The 17,899-nt window shown below is 40.3% G+C and overlaps 1 protein-coding gene across 2 annotated transcripts in view; it reads right to left on the reverse strand.

Annotated features, from left to right (window-relative positions):
* The window catches only part of SCEL (sciellin), a 177,101-nt gene that overhangs the window by 75,522 nt on the left and 83,680 nt on the right, over positions 1–17,899 (reverse strand). For both annotated transcript variants that reach the window (XM_037727983.1, XM_037727984.1), the window contains exons 2-5: positions 11,253–11,314; positions 10,435–10,552; positions 7,644–7,703; positions 3,593–3,661 (exon numbers count right to left, since the gene is read on the reverse strand). In XM_037727983.1, coding sequence (XP_037583911.1) covers positions 3,593–3,661; positions 7,644–7,703; positions 10,435–10,552; positions 11,253–11,295 — 290 coding nt within the window. In that variant the 5' untranslated portion in view covers positions 11,296–11,314. The remainder of the gene's footprint in view (positions 1–3,592; positions 3,662–7,643; positions 7,704–10,434; positions 10,553–11,252; positions 11,315–17,899) is intronic.

Below are 17,899 nucleotides of genomic sequence, written 5' to 3' on the forward strand. Positions count from 1 at the left end.
TCCCCCTCCCAAAGTGCTGAGATTACAGGCATGAGCCACTGCACCCGACCTGAAATATTAAAAGTGTTATGCCTTTTGCCTGTCTGTCTTTCTGACTCATTGAGCATTTAACTCATTAACTATTTTCATTTACATTATTGTCTAATGATATATCTTGTCAATGACTACTTCCTATGTCAGTGAAAGGCATCAACAAAATACTTAAATTTTTTTTAATGGTTTGTGGCATAAACAATATTATGTGTTTGCCAAACATATTTTCTTTTCTTTCTGAGCAATCAGGGAGACCACATTTCCTAACTTTCGTTGCCATTAAGTTGGGACCATGTGATTGAGCTCTGGACTAAAGAGTGTGGGCAGACGTGTTATCTGCCACTTCCGAACCCATTGTAAAACCTCCTAGTGATCTTCCATGTTCTTTCTCCCCTCTTCTACTATGGCTTTGGTATGCATGGGTTAAAGATGGCAGCATTCAAATACAGAAAGAACTTAGGTCCTTGAGTCACTTCATGGACTCCAGCAAATTACATTGGGCTCTGATGAGTCAAGCAATACCTTACAGTGTGTTAAACCATCTAGAAGAGGAGGGGGACTTGTTAAAAAGTTACTCTACCTTGACAAATTAGTTCACTTTGACTAATACATGTAATAAGTCTAAATTGTCATTAGAAATTTTAATCATTCTAATCTCATAGATCTAGAAAAGGTGTGTTTATTTGCTTTTTGTGTCAGAAAGCACAAATAAGGAAGTTTATCATTCTATACCAATGGTGGGGTCTCATAACTTCAGCCTCTGTTTCTTCTTTCCTTGTCTCTTACCTACTGCTTTTGCTGGTCATTTGATATTCTTTTCTCTACTCTCCAGAACATCCCTACAAGGTAAGTGTAATGATTTTCATTTTATAGGTGAAAGAAATGGAGTCTCAGAGTCATTTGTGTGGTTTTCTCTTGGCCACACAAGTAGAAAGTACTCTATCTCCCAAGTTGTTCACTGGGATCCAATGTCATATATCTGATTCTGTAGTATGATTGTTCCCCAAACTCATATATTAGGTTAACATGCCTTCCTTTAGTCTTTGTTCTTCACCTCTCACAAGCTCTTTCATGCCACCCAGGGGAAAAAATCTATCAATGGTAATAGAACTCTAAACAACCATTCCAATACATATGTTGATTTCTTATTGCTGGGGGAGATTAATTTTGCATTTATCCTGGAAATTAAATTTTCTGTCAACTTGTGATATAAAATAAGTGGTTTTAATAAAAATCGGTCTTGGAGACTTGAAATACCAAACAATGTAATTAGCAACATGATCAGAAGAGCCAAAGGAAAAGTTATACTTTCACAACAGAGCACTAGGGGGCCTCCTAACCTAGGTTTTACAAATTAGTTATAACCCACCATCTTTGCATGCTATATACACATTTACGTTTCTTTTGCGCACCTCGTCTTTTACCCACATAAGCATATTTTAAAGTGAACTTTTCAAATGTAAACTCAGTACTTTTCTCATATTCATCGAAACAAGTGTATCGTTATTAAAATGCAAATGCACACATACCAGATATATTTGATCATCTTCCTCCTAAAATTATGTCACACCTTAGATTTTGGAGTGTTCTGTATTACAGAAGTTCAGCTCCTGCTAACAGGACTTGCCTTTCTTTACTGATCCCTGTGTTCCCTTCCTCAAGTCCATTTCCACATTTAGTGCCTTGGGAATGAGCTGCCAGGATACTGTTCCCAAGCATATCACTAAATTGTGTAAATAAATCATGTAATCTCTGGGCGTGTTTCTAGGGTATAAAATGAAGGGCTTGGGCTATATTGGTGGTTCTAAATCTCAGCTGCACATAAGAATTGCCTTATAAGATTGAAAAAAATGCTTGAGTTCCACCTCTGGCTAACAAAATCAGATTTAGGGGAGTGAGAGGTAGTAGGACTAAGGCACAAATAAAGTTTAAGAGTCCCCTCAGGGGTTCTGATTTATCACTGAGGCTGAGAATGACCTAACTACATTGCCTGCGAGGTCTAGTCTATTTCCAACATTCCTAGGCTGTATCTCGGCTGGCCTAATATAAATGTTCAGACACACGGCCTACAAAAGCTTAGGTCTTCCCCTTTACTTGAGATTCAATTATCTCACTTTAAAATTCATTCCTAGAAATGGGGTTTCCTTCTGCAATTAACCATCTGCAAGATCAGGATGAATGGACAGAAGTATTTTATCTACCTCTTCTCTATGCCCCGCTGTAGAGATGAGATCTTGCATATATACTACAAACTCATTTTTGACAAGGATGATAATTTTTAAAAGAGAAAGACCAACCCTTTAGGATCCCAGCCTTGACTGTCCTCTACTAGGATGACTGACATGAAAGCCTAGGAATAGTGCAGAAGGTATATACATTTGCTGTATTAATCAACACTGGCATAGTCTGAGTTTAGAGTCTATTGGATGCTGCAAGTTAACACATATTTGCTTAAAACCCAGTAGGTGCCATTTTTGCCTACAATTGCAGCACATCTTTAGCTGCAGGGAGTAAACTCAAGTAGCACTGGCTTTGGGTATTCATGGTGTCTAGACTCCTATTAAAGATGCGAACTTTGTCCTTTACTTATGCTTACTAAGCATCTCTACCAAATCTAAACTAAAAATGTGATTTGTGTTGGGAGACCACAGCTAGCGAATCACTAGGTCAAGAGATTGAGACCATCCTGGCCAACATGATGAAACCCCGTCTCTACTAAAAATACAAAAACTAGCTGGGTGTGGTGGCGCATACTTGTAGTCCCAGCTACTCCGGAGGCTGAGACAGGAGAATCACTTGAACCCGGAAGGTGGAGGTTGCAGTGAGCAGTGATCACACCACTGCACTCCAGCCTGGAGAGAGAGTGAGACTCTGTCTCAAAAAACAAACAAACAAAAAACAAAAACAAAAACAAAAATGTGACTTGTGGCGTTTATACTTCAACCTGAATAAAAGTTGCTCTATTTTCCCTGTAGACATGAGCCCTTTCCCTCCATGTAAGAAGGATCTAACAGGCACACACATTGGACTCATTCTATCCACCCTATGGGGACTCCAGGGCTGAAAAAGTATTTTCACTTTCTAAAGTAAAAGTAAAGATCTAATATCTCTGTCCTGGAGTAGGTTGAAACTATTGTACTATTAAAATTTATTGTCTCTCCATAAAGCAGTTGCACAGACTGATGTTTTCCTACCATCCTTGTGGAAGAACCAAATGTTGGAACAAGGATTACACATATGCACACACAAAAAAACTATATTCTCCATTTTAAATTGAACTAACGGATTCCGTGTAGTACCCACCCTAGCTGTACTCAGATCAGTGTCTCTAAGAATTTTTCATATCAATCTACTATTAGCAAAATTTTAGAAATGCATCTTGTCAAGATTTAGTGAGATTTGAAGAAGGTAATTCAATTCTTAGAGCCCTCCATCCCTTGGAATAAAATACCAATGGTTCAAACCTTATTTTGATAAACTTTTAAATATTTCATAACTTTATGAGAAAAGGAATTTAGTATGTTATGCATTCCACTTACATGGTTCAAAAGCACCTTACCTGTCTAAAGTGTCATCAGAACTATATCGACTGATTGTAGCTTTTGGCACATTTCTCTCATTTATTTTCCTGTAGCAAAAATAATTACCAAAAAATTAAATAAATTACAAAAAATAGTTTATAAAACGTATCATACATATAGCAATATTTTGACCTATTAGGAAATTTACATGTTACCAAGGAAAGATAGATTTGGAGTACCCAATTCTTGCAACTTGGATAGAATAAATTATGGAAAATCTAATTTCCTATGCTAATAAAAGATTCTTCTCTGGCTTCAATTATTTCTAAGAACAATGTAATATATTCAAATTGGGAATTAGGATATGTAAAACATACAACACAACAAACACAACACGCAAAATGGTTAATAACTAATATGTACTCTTGTCAATGTTGTTTATTTCTACATAATAGGAACTCAATCTTTTATACTCGACTATATTTTTGCTTGCAGAGTTTCAGCAGTGCCATTAGCTAGCACCACGGATTAAATCCATAAATACTTTTTTTAATATTCAGCACCGTGGACAGGGTTGAAAGAAGGGAACTTACAGGCAGGAGGAGGGGAAAGACAGAAAAGAAAGGAAAGGAAGGAAACAGGAAAAGCTGGAGAAGATGAAAAGGACAAGTGGGAAACGAGAGAAAGGAAGGATAGGAGGAAAAGAGGAAGGTAGACGAGTGACAGGAAGAAGGCAAGGAGAGACAGGGGAAAGAGAGGAGAGCAAGACAGATGAGCAAAAATGTGGGGGTGGGGGAGAGCAATTTAGAAAATAACTGAAAGGAGGACAGAAGGCTCAACAGAGGGAATCATGGAAGCAGAGGAAAGATCTTGATCAGATTGATCAAACTAAAAAGCTTGTTTAATGCCTTATATAACCCTACGACATAAAGCAAGCAAGCTCTTTAGAGAGTTGTCCATTATTTGCTGTGTTTGTATTTCCAAGTGTAATTTAAAGCCAGCATATTCAAAGTATTGCATTAGAATAAGTACTAAGGCTAGATACTAAAGATTTAATTTTAAACTTGATATGGCATAGTTTCACTAAGCAACTATTTGGATGTACTCAATATATAAAGTACTAGGAACAGTGCAAAAAGTATATTTGTTATATTAATAGTGCAGAAAGTAATATTTGCTATATTAATCAACACTGTTGTACTGATAAGTATAAGGAAATCTAGAATAAAATAACTATAGCTGCTATCCACACAGAGCAAGAGGGGCAAGTCAGATATGTACATCCAAAGGCAGAAGGTAGTCAGTGCCATAAAAGAGGTTTAGGTAACGTGTAAGGAATTTCGAAGCCGAGAAAGCTGATTTCTAGGTATACAAACCAGAGAAGGCTTTATAGAATGAAGTGTAGTTTGAGCTGGGCCTTGGAGGAGAAATAGATGTGAACATTTTCAAACAGAGGTAGAGGGAAAAGTATTAGTTAAGGCAAGAAAAAAGGAAAGTGAAGAAAAATGCCTAAGACAACTCCCCCAACGTTTAATACAACCTCGAAGTGAAATCATTGTGTGGTTCACCATCGTGTCTAATGTGTCAATGCAAACAGGTGCTGGAGGGCCATCTGACCTCTTCCAGAAAACATCCCCTCCCTAGAACCAACACTATGTCTCCTGGTGACTATTGTCTTCCTACTGCTTATCACAGTAAGGTGTGCTATTACATGTTATTTTCATTCTCTCCTCTCCCTCACTTTCATCTAGGATGCAAGCTCTGTGGAAGCAGGGACTTGGTTTTGTTTGCAGCTCTTAACACAGCTACTGGTGCACTGGAGGCCTCCCACAGGTGCTATTTGGCTAACATCCTTATTTGACACGTTTAAAAGATTGACCAGAACATGTGCACAGTCACACGTTCCAATTGTGGATAATGTGAAGGTATTATCTAAGGTGATGACAGCATAGTATTTATTTTCCTTTATTTTCAGTCACCACTCATGCCAGCTCCCTGCAAAAATTGTCATCCCTGCTGGAAGTGCTTCTTTCCTTGCTGTATGCCTGCCAGCCAGCCTTGCCCATTTGGGAAATTTTTCCTCATAATCCTTCAAGCATCGTCAACACCAAAGATCGCTTTTTTGGTAAGGCCTTTGATTATTTAGGCAGAGTTAGTCTCCCCTCCTTTCCCATAGTGCACTCACACAACTCTACCATAGCACTTTCCATGGCAAACCTTAGTATTTTCATTTGTGGATCTTTTCTCATGAATACAAGAGCTCCTAAGGTCAAAGATTATGTTCTATGCCTCTTGGCATTCCTGGCACCTGGCACAGTGCTGACACATAGGGGGTGCTCCAAAGTGGCTGTTGAGTGGGCATCAAAGTAAAGACAGCCTTTGCAGAGCAGAAAATATAAGTGATATCCTCTGAGCAAGTACCAGGAGAAAAACAATCTGCCATAATCTTTTAGGGAGAGTGATTCTGTGTTGTTAGTTATAGGTCAAGGGGGAAATTCTAGGGCTTAGAGATTTTGTTCCTTAAAATACTGATATGCTACTTCAGCCACAATGCTGGCCACCACAAGGAAGGGTTCAGGAAACCAATGCAATTTAAAATATGAAATAAGCATGAAATGAATTAAGCTCCTGTTAACCTAAAACACACTGTACGTATACTAAGAACATGAAGCGTATTTCACACTTAAAAAACATAAGTATCTGTGTTCTTTAATCATTCCACAGAAAGGGGTCAGATAACACAGAGGCAGCAATTTCCATTGGTGGCTAGACTCAAATGATGAGCCTCTCCTTTGTTGGTGAGATGAGGGCCAGCTGACAACCAGGCTGTGACCTTCAAAATCATAGAGACTAAGGACAGAGCCTCGGCAGAGTCTGCCAGATCACAGAACAGTAAATCAGATGAACCAAAGCTGCATCAGGAAAACAAAACAGCAACTCTAGGTAGAGGGTTATCAGCTCAGCACCCTTAAAGCAGGTCAAAATTATGAAAAAGTTTAAAAGGGTTGAAAGAAATTCTTAAACAAACATTTCCAAAATAGACATGTCCCAGGTGTCTGCTTAACTTTTTAAGATCCACACCATAGAAGACATTCACCCTCCCTTTCTAAGTACATTTTAATGACAAACAGACACAAGCTACTAGACCAGATAAAACTTGTGCTCAATAAATAATTAGGTTCTTCGGATGGGTGTGGTTGTTTGTATGCATGTAGGTACAACTCCGTTTTAGTAAGAATATTTTCTATTTTTTTAATCAATCTGAGATGATTTATATCATTGTGATTACTGTTTTGTCTTAACTTTTCTATAATTTGCTTTGATCAGTCTATTTGCCACTGAGGATCAATTCATGTTTTCCCATTAGCCCAAGGAGTTTCCAAAAAGAAAGGTAGTGTCCCATAAAACAAATGAACTCTGAAGTTATTTCTGTATTTTAGGATGACTTTCCCTAAGATTCAGAGATATCTGATCTTGTCATGTTGCTGTTTTTGTTTTGTTTGTTTGAGAAATAGAGTCTCCTTCTGCCACCCAGGCTGGAGTGCAGTGAGGCATCACTGCTCACTGCAGCCTCAATGTCCCAAGCTCAAGCAATCTTCCCACATCAGCCTCTGGAGTAGCTGGGACTACAGGTGTGTACCACCACACCTGGCTAATTAAAAAAAAAATTTTTTTTTTTTTTTTTTGGTAGAGACAAGGTCTTGTCATGTTGCCAGGCAGATCTCGAATTCCTGGGCTCAAGTGATCCTGCCACCTCAGCCTCCCATAGTGTTGGGATTATAGGCATGAGCCACCATGCCCAGCCTGATCTGGTCATGTTTCTGTGAGAGCCTTTCCCTGCCTATTAGGAGGACTGCCTCAGTGGGATGCACAGAGGGTTGGTTGTGTTCTGCCTCCAAGTCATCGTTCTGGGGAGGCAGAGTTTACCTGTGGAAATCTCTGATGATATCACAGATTCTCCTTCACATGCCCAGAACATCAGGGGAAGCCCAAGGAATGCCACAAATATTCAGCTGTCTTGAACAAGTCTTCCCTGAAAACTACCATCTTTGTGTTTCTGCCCATGATGTAACATGTCTGAACACCCACCTGTCCAATGCCTCATGCGAATTATGTCGGCTGAGCACCACCCTACCATAATTTTCATCTCTGCAAAGAAAGAACAAAAGTATGTCACATAGAAAGTTACCACAATATTGGCTAAACACTAAATGAGAGAGACATGCGGGCAAGCTCACAATTTTTGGCAAGGTTAATTCATTTTACTTCAGTTGTGAGAACACAGAATTATGTATCTATTTTAACCAGTCACCACTTGACAGAGCAGGAGAAAAGAAACAAGTTTGTCAATACAAATGACCCTTTATCCCATGAGATTTCCACATGATTCAACAATGAATGAGTGTGGTTTGGTTTGGTTTTGTTTTATCAGAGTGTGGGAATATGAGCTCATTTACTTTACATGTATTATAAGAGTCCTTTTTGGCATGAAGGCAAATACAAAACCTTTCCACAATTTTTTTTGACATTTAAGTAAGCCCATTATGTCTGGATATGTTGGTAGATTTGACAGTCCTCCTTCATAAAATGTGGGAAACCCAGTACCAATAGTTGTGGTTAAGGACATTAACAATTCACAGGCAACCTTGACCACTTTTGAACCATGAAAATATATAGTTTGCACTAGTCTTAAAAATAATCTTACAAAGTAGGCAGGAAAGACACTGTCATATCCAATTCATAGACAAGAACATTGATCGGTGATTTTGTGGCTTTTCTAAGACCACAAGGTTGGCAGGTAACAGAGGTGAGTCTAGGACCTAGATCTTTTTATTCCAAACCATTGCTTTTCTTACTGGTCAACCCTGCAATAGACTTTCATATGTAAAAATCTCAAAGTAATATCGTTCTTATTTTGTACAGTGGAATTGACAGTATAGGCACTTTTAGGAAATGTCAAAACATGTAGTGAAGTCTTTGGATTTGAGCCAAGGCAGAAACTACTTGAACCTTTTCCATGTCAACCCAACCAAACCTGAAATACCACATTATGCCTGGTTATGCTCCACTAACATTACTCAACACTCTCGCACCATTTTTAATGAAGCTATAAAAGAACTGTAATAGACAATTAAATAGAAAGAGGAATAGTAAAACTGAAACAATGCCAGAAAATATACACCCTCAAAGATCCCAAGAGAATTTTCCTATCTTCCTTCATATCCCTTCCTGAACCATTTGAAAGAATAGCAGATACCAGGCATGTTTTTATCTGAGAAAGCATTATAACACACAGCCCAGAACTGGGCCAGGGGGAATCAGAGAAGCATCAAAGCCAATTTTCCTTTCATTTAGCAGTTCCCATGCCATCCAAGCTGGCTTCCCTGGATTTCTTATGGAGGCATGCCTGGCATAAAAGCAACATTTCTCCCAACTGTGATTTATCTTATACATTCTATCTTAACTCGTCTGTGTAAATATTTGCAATCCAAAATGTATGGTCTACATTTGACATCACACTATCACTACAGAAAAATGGAAACGCTCTGAGAGAAGCGGTAAATGCTGTTTCATGGAAGGAAATGATTGTTGTCCAATAGTGCTAACTCCAAAAGTTAGTGTGAGTCTCCAAATCTCTAAACATCCCTATATTTCCTTGAAATAATAATATTCAATAACAGAAATTAATAGATATTTTAGATTCAACATTCACAAGGATGCCCCTCAAATAACCATATCAGCAGAGTTTGTAGATAGTTTAGAGTAAGTATCCTATAATGCAGGATTTCCCAACTTCAGGACTATTGACACTTTGGGTTTGATACTTTCTTGTTGTAGGAGCTGTCCTGTGAATTATAGGATATTTAGTAGCATCCTTGTACTCTACGCACTAAATACCAGAAGCACTCCCCAATTTTGACAACAAAAATGTCTCCCAACCTTGTCAAATGTCTCTGCGGGGTAAAATTGCCCCTGGTTGAGAAACATTTGTGTAATGGAAAAACAATGGGCTGTGTTAAAATCTTAACTTGATCACTGAATAGCTATGAGCCATTAGACAAGTTACATAGCTTCTCTGAGCTCAGATTCCTCTTTTGTAAAATAAGGAGATATAATACCTACCTTGTGTTTTATTGTAAAATTAGTGGGGCTTTATATGTAAAGTATCTAGTGTAATAACCAAGCTTAATAACAAAGAAGTCAGAAAATGTCTACATAATTTATAATATACACATAACATAATATATATCCAGGCTGGACAAATACCTATTGCAAATCTATATTGGCAATAAAGCTATATGCCTATGGCCACAGTTTTCTAATCTCTAAACCTCTCAGCTAGTAGAAGCAATGCTCAAAACAAAACTTTGTTGGTGGTAAGTACTTACAAAGTAATACCACATATCTCACCTTCCCAGTAACTAGAAGTAGACGGCACTAAAATAAGTTGGGAGTTTTTTTTTAATTTCTCTTGTACGTATCAACATTTTAGATATTAAATTTGGGATTATACTATTTTTATTTGTTCCAGCTGACACGATCAACATAGAAGCAACTGCCCGATCATGGATTAACTGTTACTTTTTGGAAACTGGAAAGTCATGTTTTCTTTTCAGTTTACCAAGTAAGCACAAACATCTATCCTAGGTAACAACCAGGGTAATGACTCACATTCTCTTATGTATGTGGATATTTAAAATGGCAGAGATATTCTCGAGACTCTGATGTAGCCTATTTACGGTTACTACATCTTACCAAAAATTAGACCATGCAACAAAGTATTTCAGGATAAAAGTATTCACTTTTCAGCTTAGCTTCCCAAACAGAGAATGCCTCTCTCTGCTCCTCCCTCCACCCACCACACTCCACACCAGCTTACATTTCTTCTTCAGGACGTTTCTTTATCCAACTGTTATCCTGTAAGAAAGTTCTTCTTTTGTTCACCTCGTGAAAATCCTGCTGCTTCCGTGTGGCTCCCTGAGTGCTGCTCTTCATCTCTATCAACAGAAACATGAAAGACTGGAAGATGTAAGAGTGAGGAGTTGAGTGTGGGCTTGTTAACCTGAAAATCCTGAAAGGCACATCTGATTGGCCAGCATCAATCTTCTAGGCTGGCAAGTCCAGCACTGTTTCAAAATAGGATGCACCAGCAACAAAGAACAGATCCCACACCCCATGATCAAAGATAACATATAAAGTTGCTCAGGTGCCAACTGAAACTCCCAGTGCCTCTCATGAGGCTCCATCCAGCTCCTGGGAAAGGAAAACCCCCCACCTGGGATAAACCGAGCCAGGATTTAGTGGGTTGGCCACTTTACCCCATAAGAAATATACCTTGGAAGCTCACAGAGGACTGTTTTTATAATATCTAGTAAGTAATAGTCAATAAGTCCTGGATCATTTGATTCTAAGTAACTTAATAATTTTATCCTGTGAGAGCCAAACACAAAGAAGGTCATATTTTAAAAAAGATATATTTATTGGTATTTATTGATTTTTTAAAAAAAATCCTGAATTTCAATTACATAACTAAAAGCTGTGGCATTTATACTTTTTCTTAAGTCTAACTTTGCAATGCTAATTAAATTAGACTGTTGTTTCTAAGCATTCAATATCTGTATTAAAGAATTGAGACCTGTGAGTTGTTTTTCTGAAATGTTAACGTTTTCTGCATAAAAGAAATATCATGTACATTACCTTTTCCTGTGGGAGACATTTTTCTCAAAGTAACATTGGACATGCTGCCTTCCAGTAAGGACCTAAAAGAAAAATGGGAAATAGAGAAAGCACAACAGTGACTCTAAGAACCTGTGACTGTTTCATGACTGAGATTCACTTTTCAATGACAGTGACATAGTCACATGATCTGTCATAACAAATGCATGACATAAAGTGCCCCTAAGAACCTGAGAGCTCATCTCTTCCAACATATTTCTTTTATTGATGGAGAAAATGAGGCCAAGGGAGTTTGTATATCCAGTGTGTTATATCATAAGCAATGGGTTGAATCAGGCCATCAATTAATTCAATTATTCAATAAAAAATTATGCATTGGGTGTTTACAGTGTGCCTGGCACTGAGCCTGGTGTTGGGGATAGAAAAATAAATTAGACAAGTGTCTGATCATGGTCAAGAGGGAGAGAGAGAGATTGTGCTGGAACGCACAGCATATTGTGAATGCCCAAAGAAGGGCTCCTCAACTTCTTCCTGAAATAAAGCCAGAGCAAACTCAGGAAACTGCTGTGTGATTAGAAGGAAAGCAACCAGGCATATGGAAATCACAGACTTGGAGAAACACTGGCGATTTTTTTTTTTTGAGACAGAGTTTTACTCTTGTTGCCCAGGCGGGAGTGCAATGATCTCCGCTCACCGCAACCTCCACCTCCCAGGTTCAAGCAATTCTCCTGTCTCAGCCTCCCATGTACCTGGGATTATAGGTATGCACCACCACACCCGACTAATTTTGTACTTTTAGTAGAGACGGGGTTTCTCCATGTTGGTCAGGCTGGTCTTGAACTAACCCCTGGTGATCCGCCCAGCTCAGCCTCCCAAACTTCTGGGATTACAGGTGTGAGCCACTGTACCCGGCCAACACTGGTGATTTTAGGCAACCTCTGTATGGAAAACTCAAAGTTCCTGAACTACTGTTCTGGTGTTAAGGGGTTGAGGTAACCCATAGCATCAGTCTGTCCAGCACTGATCCAGTTCCCCAGAGCTGAATTATGACTCTGTGGGTCCTAGGCACTTTTGCTTTCAGGGTCCCTTCTTACTCACATAGACATACAGACACACAAATTTAAAATTGTATCTTATGACTATGTTTGTATGAATATAATCCTGGCTGGCTTCATTATTATTATATCAATATTTTACTTCTGTTATTGAAATAAATTAAAATTAGAATGCTTTCGTGGATCACAGGTGTATTGTGGGGATTTGTGCACCTTAGTTAGCCCTGGGTCTTCCTGAAAGTGGGACTTTCAGTTTTCAAACCGGAAAAGTCCTGGGCAAACCTGGATGGCTGGTCACCCTAGGGGGGGTATTACGTCCTTTCCAGTGTCCATCTCACCGAGACTGTGCATGAAACATAGGAGTAGCATTCAAGCTCAAGTCACAAGCAAGTTTTAGGTCCATATTTATCACATTCAATGTCTGAGAATGAGCCACTTAACCTCCCTGCAAAATGAGGTTATTGAAACCTGCCATTTATTTCCTAAGTTGCTGTGATCATCAAACGAATTATGTACACAAAAAGCCACTTAGTTAAACTAAAAATGCTATTGGACTTAAGGCAGAATTATTGGATAGCAAAAGCCCCCACGTCCTATCCTCTAATGCAAAAGTATTTATTGCAACTTCTAGGACCTGAAGCGGGAAAAACACACTTCTTTGGGTCAAGGTATAATTTTCCTTGTGGTCTCCTTTCAGAATGTTAGCAGCACTGCAGAAGATCACAGCTGGAAGCTGTAAGTGTCTGGCCCAGTCCCCCTCACCAGTCTGAAACTCGGCAGCTACAGGCGCATGACTTCACCTTCCCTGAGGATTTGTCCTTCGCTAGTAGGGCTGCCTGGTTACACAGCCTACCCATTCACTACAACCTGAAGCCAGTGACTGACTGACCCGGGATAAAAAAGGTCAGTCCCTTGCCTGAAAGTAGAATCAATTCTGTGTCGTGACTTGCACTTCAGAGCTGGGATCCGGCTGTAGCTCAACCAGCAGAGAGCACATCCTTGCTCACTTCATTCCCCTGGCTCCCACTACCTCTCTCCCTTCTCCTGAAAGCACACCCTCAGTAAGTCACAAGCACTCAAATGCCTCTCAGAAACTGCTTCAGGGAAACCTGACCTAAGATGAGGATTAACAACCAATGTATCCATGATGACCATTACCCTCACAGCGACCAGCAGCTGTTCACTGCATGAATAGCTGAGGGTTGGACCGTCTTAGTGGAGTTAGAAAGACCTACCTCTAAGTGATGCTGTTTACTGACTGTCACCTTGGGTATGTTATTAGCTCAGGTCTCTTATTTGTATAATGAGGTGACATAGGAACACTATGAGGTTCAAATATTACTAGATAACATTTGTAAAGTGCCTAATTATTGCCCAGCACACAGTAGGTGCTCAATTTTTCTTTTTTGAGGTAGTGTCTCACTCTGTCACCCAGTACAGTGGCACGATCTCAGTTCACTGCAACCTCCGCCTTCCAGGTTCAAGCAATTCTCCTGCCTCAACCTCCTGAGTAGCGAGAACTACAGGCACTCACCACCACACCTGGCTAATTTTTGTATTTTTGGTAGAGACAGCGTTTCAGCATATTGGCTAGGCTAGTCTCAAACTCCTGACCTTGTGACCCACCTGAAATGTTAATGTTTCAGGGATTACAGGCGTGGGATTACACAGCTGGGATTACAGCTGTGAGCCAGTGCAACCAGCCTATAATTTTTTAACTTCATGCCTCTACTCTATTACCTTGGCAAGCAGAGAGCAAAGACATAGGAGAGGATGTGGGAAGGGATGGAACAGACTTGAACTTGGGCAGCCGGGCACGCTGGGAGTGTCAGGGATCCCCTGGCTGGCTGTGTTTGGAGGCTGCATAAATAAACTCTGGCAGAAATGAAGGTAAAGAAGTACCTAAAGGCAAACTTAAAGCTCAACTAGTGACTAATTTTGCCTCTGTCTGAGAGTGTGTCTCAGCACTCTTGGCTAACCTCTTTCCTGTTTCTAAATGGGCTCTCGTATATTTTTTTTCCTCATAGCTGATAAAAACCTGGAGAGTTCTCAGCTGATTGAACTGGAATTCTCAGGTGGTCAAAATGCTGAATGCATAATTGATGATACATCTGCAAAGACGGCAAATGCAACTGTGAGACAAAAGTCACGGTACACGGAGAAAGAGTATTTTACAATTATCTACCTATTTGTCTGTCCCTCCCAAGAGGCTGCATGCCCAGTGGGCAAGGCCGAAATCTTTTCCTCCTATTCCCAGCATCTAGGAGAGAGTCAGTGCTCCCTGGGTGCTTGTTATTGGCCAAGTCATGTTCCTCCAAAGTTCATATGTTGAAGTTTCCACCTCTAGTATCTCAGAAGGTGACTGTATTTGGAGATAGGGCCTTTAAAGAGGTGGTTAAGCTAAAATGAGGCCCTTAGGGGGGGCACTAATCCAATCTGACTGGTGACCTTGTAAGAAGAGAAAATCTAGAAACACAAAGAGACACCAGCAGAAAGGCCATGTGAAGACACAGCAAGAAGGTGGCCATCTGCAGGCTGAGGAGAGACGCCTCAGGAGAAATCCAAGTCTGCTGATACCTGGATCTTGGACGCCCAGCCTCCACAACTGTGAGGCAATGATTTTCTGTTATTTAAGTCGCCTCTCTGTGGCATTTTTTTTAATAACAGCCAGAGCAAACTATGGAGTCCTTATGAAAAGAGTAATTTGAAGAGCTATAAAATTGCCAAGTCATTCAAAGAGCTTTGGGCCACACTGCCCCCAATCTGTGCCCTTTGTGTCTTCAAATGGTCTATTCCACAGGGCAGTAGCTAACAGAATAAAGATCCACTGGTCTTAGAGAAGTTGGAAAGACCAGCATCTAGGTGATACTGTTTATTGACTATAGCACCTTGGGTATGTTATTAGCTCGGGTCTCTTATTTGTATAATGAGGTAACACAGGAACATTATTTGCACTGTTAGAGCCCCTGCTCTGAACAGGTGCCCACCCAGGCATTGTCTCTCATCCTCACAGAAACTCTGCGGGATGCTGTTGGTACCTCCAACTGCTAGATGAGACTACTGGAGCTCAGGCAGAGGATGCAACATGTCCAAGGTGTGAAGAGGCTGCATCGGGCTTCTAAACCAACCCATGCCCTCCTTAGCAAACAGCAGTTATTCCCATCAGGAGTCACTGCAATACTAGGCTGCTGCCCTGGTGTTAGAGCAAGAGGGGGAACGTGGATGCGGGGGCTTGCCTGGCCCTGAGCATCTCACTTCTTGGAAGTCCCATGAGCTCTGGCAAGTGCTTGGTACGAGGGAATCCTCTCAAGGAGCCGTTGCGGCAAACGAACCTTCACCTGACAGCGTTCTCTGTATATTTCCTGACATTCCTTTGGTTATAAAACATGTCCACACAAAAACTTGTACATGAATGGTCATGGTAGCACATAGAACAACCAAAAGTAGAAACAACCCAAATGTCCATCAATGGCTGAATGGAGACACAGCACAGCATCTCTGTACAATAGGATATTACTCAGCATAAAAAGGAATGAAATACTGATTCATCCTACAACGTGGATGAAACTTGAAACATTAAGCTAAATGAAAGAAGCCAGGCACAGAAGAGGACATATTGTATGGTTCCATTGATACGAAATGAACAGAACAGTCACATCCATAGAAAAGAAAGTAGATTAGTGTTTTCCAGGGGTTAAGGGGAGAGTTGAATAGAGTGACTGTTAAAGGGAATAGGGTCTCTTTTTGGGGTAAAATTAAAATAGTCTGAAATTAGATAGTGGTGATATATATATATATATATATATATATATATATATATATATAAGCAAGGCTGTACAACCATCACCACAATAGTCTAATACTCTGATTGAAGTCGAAGTCCCTGGGAGAAACATGTCCTTTTGTGCTCCCCGTCTCTTCTCTGAAACTAAGGTGGCTTGCAGGAGGGAGGAGCAGTCCTCTTGGGCAACCACAGGGACTAAATTCACACATGAAAAATAGCAGAACAGGAAGTTCCTTGACAGTATCATAGAGCTATCATAACAGCCCCCGTATTACCTATCTCTGAACTTCTCCTTCCAAGAAAAAAATGAACCTCTTCGTTTGTTCAAGAATTTTTCAATTTTTTTTGTTACTCAAGCCTAATGCTCTTCCTCCATGTTATTAAGCCATCATGCAGCAAATAGAAGGTCCAAAAGTCGATGGTAGTCTGCAAAAGATACGTGTGATTCTTTTGTCAGTGAAACATATGTGTTCAATGTCCCTAGCAAGAAGGTCACTTGTTAAGCCCCTACCATGTACCGCCTGCTGTACCACGAGTTTTATGCACATTATCCTATTTATTCCTCCAGGCGAGTACTATTGTCTGTAATTACGGGAGCCCAAACCTCAGAGAGGTTAAATAACCTGCCCAAAGTGCGCAGTTAGAGGAAGAATCAGGAGCTATAGTTAGGTCTATGTGGTTGCAAAACCAGGGCTCTTTTCAGTAAGTGATGCTATAGGGAACTTAAAGTGCCATGTCATATGATGCACACCAGGCACTCAGAGAAATGCCTGGAGCCCCAACTGATGGATGATCATGGGAGAGCAGGTGAGAGAAGCAGCAGGAATGAATGGCTGCCCCAACATCTCCAGATAGCTCAGCCTCAAAATTCACTCCCCAACTATCACGCTGCAGCCAGAAGTGGTCTGACGCCGTTCCTGACTGAACTCCTTCTCAGAATCTGTCTCATACTAGATAGCTTGATAACATTTCATTCTCTCTCATAGCCCCGTGCTGGCCATTGATCCAAGCTAACTGAGAAAGGAAACCATAACCTATTCTATTTACAGGTGATTTAGTTTCATAAGGATGCTAGGTTTTTCTTCTCAAATAGAAATTAGTAATATTGTGGGAAATTAAATTGTTCTTAACAAATGTACAAGTTGCTGAAACAGTGGGGGCCCCTGCCGGATGGCCCAAGCCAGGGAAGGTCTGCTCTTTAATCTGTTTTTCTTTCCCTTTTGGCGTCTCTCCTACATCTTTCACACAATCTCTTTCAGCCCCGCTTCCCTGTTCTTCCCTTAGGACCCATTGTCCATGACACCTGAATCGTCTCCTCATGCCACCTCATTGAGTGGCTCCAGTGCCATTTCTAGAAGCTTCCAGATAAAACCTCTGAGGTGCAAATATCCCTGTCTCATCAACCTCTACTTCCACAGGCATTTTACTACAGTAGAGCTCTTTCCATCTTGTCCAGGATATAAAACAGTGCTTTATACATACATGGATATTTCCTGTTAGAAACAACTCAACTCAATCAGCCTGGCCAACACGGTGAAACCCCAGCTCTAGTAAAAATACAAAAATTAGTCACGTGTGGTGGTGTGCACCTATAATCCCAGCTGCTCGGGAGGCTGAGGCAGGAGAATCGCTTGAACCGGGGAGGTAGAGGTTGCAGTGGCTAAGATTGCGCCATTGCACTCCAGTCTGGGCAACAAGAACAAAACTCTGTCTCGAAGAAGAAATGGTTCAACAAAGTAAGTTTCTGTGAATAATATACTTGTTAAAAATGCCCTTTTGTGGAATGGATTAGAGACTACTAGTCCCTCAAACTGGTTGTATAAAAAAAA

This window comes from Cebus imitator, unplaced genomic scaffold (assembly GCF_001604975.1).
Source record: "Cebus imitator isolate Cc_AM_T3 unplaced genomic scaffold, Cebus_imitator-1.0 Scaffold252, whole genome shotgun sequence".
NCBI classification, from domain to species: Eukaryota; Metazoa; Chordata; class Mammalia; order Primates; family Cebidae; genus Cebus; species Cebus imitator.